This window comes from Mandrillus leucophaeus, unplaced genomic scaffold, assembly GCF_000951045.1.
Source record: "Mandrillus leucophaeus isolate KB7577 unplaced genomic scaffold, Mleu.le_1.0 Scaffold14, whole genome shotgun sequence".
NCBI classification, from domain to species: Eukaryota; Metazoa; Chordata; class Mammalia; order Primates; family Cercopithecidae; genus Mandrillus; species Mandrillus leucophaeus.
In genome coordinates, this window is record NW_012101365.1 from 3,410,609 (window position 1) to 3,419,604 (window position 8,996).

General features: G+C 42.1%; 1 protein-coding gene across 3 annotated transcripts in view; it reads right to left on the reverse strand.

The window, feature by feature from the left end:
• Window positions 1-7,826, reverse strand: part of NDC1 (NDC1 transmembrane nucleoporin) — a 67,445-nt gene extending 59,619 nt beyond the window's left edge. The window contains exons 1-3 of one of the 3 annotated variants that reach the window (XM_011973793.1): window positions 7,479-7,826; window positions 4,798-4,918; window positions 1,704-1,805 (exon numbers count right to left, since the gene is read on the reverse strand). In XM_011973793.1, the coding sequence (XP_011829183.1) occupies window positions 1,704-1,805; window positions 4,798-4,918; window positions 7,479-7,535 (280 nt within the window). In that variant the 5' untranslated portion in view covers window positions 7,536-7,826. The remainder of the gene's footprint in view (window positions 1-1,703; window positions 1,806-4,797; window positions 4,919-7,478) is intronic. The other 2 variants (XM_011973794.1, XM_011973795.1) reach the window with 2 other exon arrangements.
• Window positions 7,827-8,996: the final 1,170 nt, after the last annotated feature.

The following is an 8,996-nucleotide window of genomic DNA, read 5'->3' on the forward strand; positions in this document are numbered from 1 at the left end:
TTCTGACTCCAGCACGGAGAGAATGCGATGGTTCTATCACTGCACTCTAGCCGGGGAAAGAGAACAAAACTCTGTCTCAAAAAAAAAAAAAAAAAAAAAAAAAATTCCTCCCGGTCTGAGTATTCTATGATCCCACTGCATCTGTTTTCTCTTTAAAAAAAAAAAAAAATGCCAGGCATGGTGGCTCATGCCTATAACCCCAGCACTTTGGGAGGCCGAGGCAGGCAGATCACAAGGTCAGGAGATCGAGACCATCCTGGCTCACATGGTGAAACCCCGTCTCTACTAAAATACAAAAACAAAATTAGCCAGGCATGGTGGCGAGCACCTGCAGTCCCAGCTACTCGGGAGGCTGAGGCAGGAAAATGGCGTGAACCCAGGAGGCGGAGCTTGCAGTGAGCTGAGACTGTGCCACTGCACTTCAGCCTGGGAGACAGAGCAAAACTCCATCTCAAAAGTAATAATAAATCAATCAATAAACAAAATATTCATATAATCAATGAAATGTAAAATCTAAAACATGTCATTATGATAAACTAAGGTTTAGACATGTTAGTGCACATTCAACATGTACATTTAAAAAAATGTTTTTAAATTTTAAAAAAAGGAAAATTGGCCAGGCGTGGTGGTTCATGCCTGTAATCCCAGCACTTGGGAGGCCAAGGAGGGCGGATCACAAGGTCAGGAGATCAAGACCATCCTGGCCAACACGGTGAAACGCCGTCTCTTCTAAAAATACAAAAATTAGCCGTGCGTGGTGGCACATGCCTGTAATTCCAGCTACTTGGGAGGCTGAGATAGGAGAATCGCTTGAACCCAGGAGGCAGAGGTTGCAGTGAGCTGAGATCGCACCACTGCACTCTAGCCTGGCGACAGAGCAAGACTCTGTCTCAAAAAAAACCAAAAAAACAACAAAAAAAGGAAAATGCTAAAAAATAAGTGTCAGGAAAAGCTTTTTATTGTTATCTTTTTTTCCTTATGTGAAATCTGCCACAACTTGTATCTTAAGGGCAGACTCAAGGAATCTGAAAAGGCAGAAAGAGTATGAAGAGAAACAGAAAAATTAAAAGTTCTGGAATCCAGCAGGTGATTCTCCAAGGAAAAACAAGTTTTTTTTAATCACAGTATTATAGATTATTATATTTGAAAAAAAAAAAAAAAACTTAGAATTCACCTGGTCTTCCCTATAAAGGAATTCTTTTTATAATGTATCTACTAAATCACAGCTTTAATACTAGCTATGAACTATTAAAAGGTCTAAATTTTTTTATTGTGGTAAAATAACAAAATTCACAATTCAAACCATTTTAAAGTACAAAGTTCTGTGGCATAAGTACATTCATATTGTTGTACAACCATTACCACCATCCAGCTCCCAAACCTTTCTATCTCCACAACTCTACCCATTAAACAGCAATTCTCCACTCCGGTCCCCCAGGCTAGCATTCTACTTTCTTTCTCTATGAATTCGAGTACTCCAGATACCTCATATAAGTAGAATCATATTTGTCCTAAAAAGTCTAAATATATTTTAAAAACAGAAAGTAGCACCCAAATAAATTTTAAGGTACAACATTCAAAGCATATGATTCTGTATACATTTTTAAAATTTTGACACAAAACACATTCACACATAAAATGTACTAAGTTTTCCCTTAAATAAATTCGGATATTTCTAAGAAGGCTAACATTTGAAAACTCACCTGCATAGAACTCCACATTGAAAATACTTATTATTATTATTACCACTGACAGCAGCAGGAGGTAAAAGATTACATAGGAACTATACAGGTCGCTGAAAGAATCTAAAACACAAGAGAGATGAATTAGTAAAGGTTATTCAGTCATGTAGTCATGTTTAGTACACTGCAATATAAAAAGAGCTTGAACCACAATTATCATTAATTTTAAAGGTCATCTTTTCTTCAAGAATTTAATTGTACACTGCTGACAGGTTCAATGAGATATCAACTCAAGAACTAAAGTGTCGGCTGGGTATGGGGGGATCACTGAGCCAGCGAGCTCAAGACCATCCTGGGCACATGGCGAAACCCTATCTCTACAAAAATACAAAAATAGCCAGGTGTGGTGGTACACACCTGTAGTCTCCAGCTACTCGGGAGACTGAGGTGGGAAGATCACTTGAGCCTGGGAGTTTGAGGTTGCAGTGAGCAGTGATCATGCCACTGCACTCCAGCCTAGGCAACCGAGAAAGACCCTGTTTCAAAAACAAAAAGAAAAAAAAAAAAGGAGGTACAGTGTGAGTTATTTGTGCCTGGCCCCAGGTACTTTAAAATTATACTAGAATTTCTTAAATGACCCAGTTAACATTAGACAAAATACTAGAATGTGCAAACATTTCCTTCTTTCCTTCCTTCTCTTTCCTTCTCTTTCTCTCTTTCTCTCTCTCTCTCTTTCTTTCTTTCTTTCTTGACAGAGTCTTGCTCTGTCACCCAGGTTGGGGTGTAGTGACTCAATCTTGGCTCACTGCAATCTCTGCCTCCTGGGTTCAAGCAATTCTCCTGCCTCAGCCTTCCAGTGGCTGGGATTACAGATGCCCGCCACGGCTATTTTTTGTATTTTTAGTAGAGATGGCGTCTCACTATTTTGTCAAGGCTGGTCTTGGACTCCTGACCTCAAGTGATCCACCCACCCCGGCCTCCCAAAATGCTGGGATTACAGGTATGAGCCACTCAGCCACGCATATGCAAATATTTAATCACGTGAAAGAGAAGTACCATATTTAGTAATATACCAACAAAGTTTTTTCTTAAAATATAAAGAGTATTTTTCAGATCTCTTCTTCATAAATGCAATTACCTCGTATAGCTAAAGTAACATTTTTGGAAATAGAATAATCCACACATCATCTAAATGAGCAGAATTAAAAAACAAAAAAAGCAGGATGTCCCCATGAAATACTAATACATTCACATTTTAGAGTAGTTCAACAATCGATATTCCATCTCAAAGTTTAAAAAAATATATATATTATGCCTAAAAACATGAACAAAAGAAATAAAAATAAGAACATATTTGCTAAATAGGCTAAGACTTAATAAAACCACTTATTTTTAAAAGTATGATTCATTGACCTAAATTTTTTTGTTTTTTGAGACGGAGTCTCACTCTGTCACCCAGGCTGGAGTGAAGCGGTGTGATCTCAGCTAATTGCAACCTCCGCCCCCCTTCCTCCTTCAAGCAATTCTCGTGCCTCAGCCTCCCGAGTAGCTGGGACTACAGGTGCACGCTGCCACACCCAGGCTGGTTGTGAACTCTTGAGCTCAGGCAATCTGCCCACCTAGCCTCCCAAAGTGCTGGGATTATAGGGGGTGAGCCACCACACCTGGCCTATGGACCTAAATTAATGAGGAATATTTACTAAGCATCCACAATTAAACTCAAGCTTCTGATGAGGAAAATGGCATAAATCAAATCCAACCTGGAGAGAAAGTGTTATGAGGATTAAAAAACCTCTGGCCATGAAATGGCAAAAAGTTTTTGTCTCCAGTGCCAATTGTGAACAATTGGTAATGGCTCTCAAATGCAATACTGAGTACTCTGAGGTTGCCACCAGAGAGTCATGATTAGTGAGTAAAGCAGACACAGGTAAGGTGGCTAAAGAAATATTTGCTATGCCTGTGCTGACTTATGGCTTAATTTCATCTGACCAGTGGGACCTATCAAAAAAGTGATGGACATATGTCAACAAGAAACTTAACACCAATTATCTCCAAAGGTCATAGGTAAAGAGTCCCAACTCCTTGAAAACTGGCATTTTCTTGTGAAAAAAGAAATTAAAAACTCACTTCCCACTTCACAAGGCAAAAGAAAGACCAATTTTCAATCCTAAATCAGTTCCTCACTAGCTGTATATCTATGCATGGATTATTTAACCTGAATCTCAGTTATCCCATTTATAAAGTAGAAATAATAACTCTTAACTACACAGTTACAGGAAGGATAAGAGGTAATATACGTAAGGAGCTGGCATACAGTAAACAGGCAATAATGGGTAGTTGTTAACAGAAAACAAGTTACTTTTAATAAATTTAGTAATCTTATTTAGTCTCTAAGGAATTTAAGGCACATTTTAGGCCAGGTGCGGTGGCTCACGCCTGTAATCCCAGCACTTCAGGAGGCCGAGGCAGGTGGATTTCGTGAAGTCAGGAGCTCAAGACCAGCCTGGGCAACATGGCAAAACCCCATATCTACTAAAAATACAAAAATCAGACAGGCATGGTGGCGCGTGCTTGTAACCCCAGCCACTCACGAGGCTGAGGCACAAGAATTGCTTGAAGATGGGAAGCAGAGGTTGCAGTGAGCCAAGACTGAGCCACTGCACTCAGCCTGGGTGACAGAGCGAGACTCTATTTCAAAAAAAGAAATCAATGCTCTTAATTTAGATGTATTTTTAAAAGAGGTACATGTCATATTTTCTACCCACAATTTCAAATCGATGACAGGAACAGTTTTCTATTTTAAAGAGACAAACAATCTCAATAAAGCTGTCCAAAGGAAAAACAAATGAAACCAAGTTTTCATTTATGGGGTCTTCTAATGATGTTTTTGTTCCTATGATCACACATAGTCTTTGACAAGCTTATTAATCTTATTACATAATAAAAAGGTGATTTATGTTATGAAGGAGATGTCTTAAAATTATCTCAAAGTGAATGTTTTGATGTGTCAATATAACATAGGCAGTAATTAAAAATAAACTGCTTGAAACATAATGCAATTTTTATGTTGAGAAGTAGGTCCTATAACTTTCTCTCCAAATTGAGTATCACTTACCAGACAGCCACTGTACAGGATGAAACAAATCAATCCTGCTGAAAATTATAAATACTGTGGTGCAGAGGGGTAGAAGCAGCACTGACCAAACAATACTTGCAACTATCCTCCAGCCCAAAACCTAAAAACAAAAAGAAAAACCCTCAATCATGAAGTCAGTTAAATTATTTCAGTTATGCAAATCCTATCTTTTCATACAGGATGTTAATCACTAACTCAGATCATAATCCGTTAACTCAAACATTCACTCCTACTAATAACATTACATACCACTAAAGAATTTATAATATCAGTGAGCTGATGCTTGCATTAATACAAAGTTAGGTGCAACATCAAATATCATACTTTGTATAAGGGGTGGTGGGCATTGATTTACAGCTGTTTTAGAGCAACTAATACTTGTCCCTCTAGGCTTAACTGATAGCTATATTAATACATAAAGGCTGTACACATTTTATGGGAACCACCTGTGTACTGTATTTACAATCATCAGACATGAACCTTTACTGGGCAACTACTGCACTGTAGTATTCTATTCATGTTTGAATTGCCAGTATCTATCATATAGGAGGAAAATCTTTACTGCTGAATAATACAAGAAGATATAGAGGGGTTTTAAACATGGAAGTGACAATCAAATTCAAGTTGCTCAAGGTAAAACATGTCTTTTTACTGAAAGCTGGCTTTAAGGAAGAAGGATCAGAAGGGACAAGAACTAAACAGGAGACAAAGCAGTTAGGAGGCAGTCCACTAAAAAGTTGAGGCCGGGCATGGTGGCTCACACCCGTATCCCAGCAATTTGGGAGAGCAGGACGGGCAGATCACTTGAGGCCAGGAGTTTGAGACCAGCCTGGTCAACATGGTAAATCCCTGTCTCTACAAAAAATTTTTTTAAAAATTAGCCAAGCGTCACTCCAGCCCGGGCGACAGAGCGAGACTCTGTCTAAAATTAAAAAAAGAATAAAGTTCAACTCCTGTCCCACATTCTTCTTGTTGTTGTGTTTTTGAGACAGTCTCGCTCTGTCCCCCAGGCTAGACACAATGGCGCCATCTCAGCTCACTGCAACCTCTGCCTCCTGGGTTCAAGTGATCCTCCTGCCTCAGCCACCTGAGTAGAGTAGGTGGGGTTACAGGTGCCCTCCACCACACCCAACTAATCTTTTTTTTTTCAGTAGAGACGGGGTCTCAAACTCCTGACCCCAAGTGATCCTCCAGCCTCAGCCTCCCAAAGTGCTAGGATTATAGGCCTGAGCCACTGTGCCCAGCCTCCACATTCTATATAAAATTAACTCAAAACGGATTAAAGACCTACATGTAAGAGCTAAAACTATAAAACTCTTGGAAGAAAACACAGGAGTAAACCTTCATGATCTTGGATTTGGCAATGGTTTCTTAGATATGACACCAAAAGCATAAGCAACAAAAGAAAAATATAAACTGGACATCAGCAATATTTAAAACTTTTTTGCTCAAAAGACACTGCCAGCCGGGTGCAGTGGCTCACAACAGCCAAGGGTGGAAACAACCCAAATACCTACATACTGATAAATGGATAAACAAAATACGCTATGTCCATACCGTGGATTATTCAGCCACAAAAAGGAATGAAGTACTCATGCATGCTAAACATGCACCGGGCACGACGGCATGCACCTGATGTCCCATATAGTTAGGAGGCTGAGGCAGGAGGACTGGTTGAGCCCAGGATTTCAAGGCCAGCCTGGAGAAGATACCCTATCTCTATTATAAAAATAATTTTAAAAAAAATTTTAGGAGCCAGGCACGGTGGCTCAAACATGTCATCTCAGCACTTTGGGAGGCCGAGGTGGATGACTCACTTGAGGTCAGGAGTTCAAGACCAGCCTGACCAACATGGTGAAACCCCATCTCTACTAAAAATACAAAAATTAGCTGGGCGTGGTGGTGCGTGCCTATAATTCCAGCTCCTCAGGAAGCTGAGGCAGAACTGCTTGAACCCGGGAGGCGAGGGTTGCAGTGAGTCGACATCGCGCCATTGCACTCCAGTCTGGGCAACAGGGAGCGAGCCTCCGTTTCAAAAAAAAAAAAGATAAGACTTAAGGACCCAAAAGTTTTTAGTTTGGAATACAGGGGAGATGGCAGTGCACTGGGATAGAAGCACTTTTCCAAAAGGGATCTTTCTTCTCTTTCTCTTTGCACTCCAGAGAAAGGATGTAGTACTGTTAATTCTACAACTTGTTAAGGAGGAGGTACTATTACCCTCAGCTCAGTCCCACTCTACCTTACAAAGAACACCTGCCCTGCTTACTGGACCCTAACCCCAGCCTCTATTAATGCCACATTTCTTTCCAATTCCGTGCATTCCTTCCCACTTCTTAACGAAAGTTATTTATTTTGCACCTACTGGACACGGTACCCTTGCGTAAAACTCCGCCTTACTCCCTATTCCAATCTCCATTCAGTACATCCGTCCCGTTCTGACCAACTTCCTTCCACTCGGGACCCCTCTCCTACCCCGTAACCAGCTTTCACTCAGGACGCCCCACAACCCCGCAATCAGTCCCCCAGGTGGTGCCTTCCACACGCGTTCTCTCCACGCTACCCTGGGACGGGCCCTCCCCCGCCCAGCGCGCACGCGCGGTCAGAGCTTCCTCGCCCGGCCCGATCCTGGCAGCGCGTGCCACAGTGCACGCCGCACTCACGCGCCACAGTATGTCCCGCGACCTGCCAGCGCAGGGCCCACTCACAGCCGTGGCCATGGAGATGGCGGCCCCCAGTCTAGGGAGTACGGGAGACAGTGAGCCCGCCCGCCACCGCAGTTCAAAGGGAGGAAAGCCCCAGGAGGACCCTGCTGGGGCTGCCTCAAATGCTGCCTGAGCGAAGCCCGGCCCAGGCCTCAACCCACCCCTGCGAGGCCTCGTCTGGACAAGCTCAACGGGCCAGGACTGCCGCGCAGACACATCCCGCAAACGGGGCTGTAACTACAGGAACCGCCCTGTGGCGTCCAAAAGGTCTCTTCGAAGCAGGGTCCAGCGGGGCGCCAGAAACAGGTGGCGGCGCTGCATGCTGGGAACTGTAGTCTCGACGGCCCCCTGGGAGAAAGTAGAAGGAGTGTTGCATTCTGGGACTCGGAGTTCCAAAGTACAGAATGCAGGGAGTCGAGGTCTTCCTGGAGGTGCCTTGAGGCATGCTGGGAATAGTAGTCTTTTATAAAGCCGATAACAGCCACAGTATTGATTGATTGGAATTCTGCAGTTAGAAAGAGCTAGCAAAATGATTTGCCCTCATTTCTCCCTATTACTTTATCAGTCACCTAAAAGTGAAATCAAAGGATGTGGTTGGTGGTCCTCTCCACAATAGGTACGCAGTAATTTTACTGAAATTTAAAAAAAAAAAAATTCTCTAGAGATGCCTTTGCTTTCATAAAATCTGGTTTCTACTTCCAGATCTGCCACTTGCTAAATTGAATATTTTTATCTTCTCTGACCCTCCATTTCTTCAACTGTAAGATAAGGATGAAAATAAAAATATCCTGGTGATACTGTGAGGATGTAAATAATATGCTATACAAATATTATCATTAATATACTGCCGGTAAGAAAAAAGGTTTTTCAGCAACCCAAGTTTCACCTAATGAAGTCTTCTCAGTGCTTGAGACCTCAGTGAGATCCCTGGATGCATATCGCTAACACCTTTTCATGCTCAATCACATGCCACAGACAACATTCAATACTCAAGACAGAAATAGATTGAGTGATTTACTGACTAAAGAAATGCATAGGCTGGTGAGAGGAATTGAGATCGCACCTACTGCTCTGCAATGTTTGCCCACAACGGCTTCCTGAATGCTTTAAGATTATATCCTATTCACTTCCAAAACCATGTTACTATCAATCGTGTCTAAAGCACTGCAGGACAAACTGGGAATACAACTGATAGATCAAGTCTCTGCCGTGAAGAGACCCATCTGGTGGTGGAGAAAACTTGTAAAGAATTAGTCCAGGCCAGGCACAGTGGTTCATACCTGTAATCCCAGCACTTTGGGAGGCTGAGGCAGGAGGATCACAAGCCAGGAGTTTGAGACCAGCCTGGGCAACATAGTGAGACCTCATCTCCACCAAAAAAAAAAAAAAAAATTTTAATTAGCCAGGTGTAGTGGTGCACACCTGTAGTCCAAGCTACTCCATAGACTGAGGCAGGAGAATTGCTTGAACCTGGGA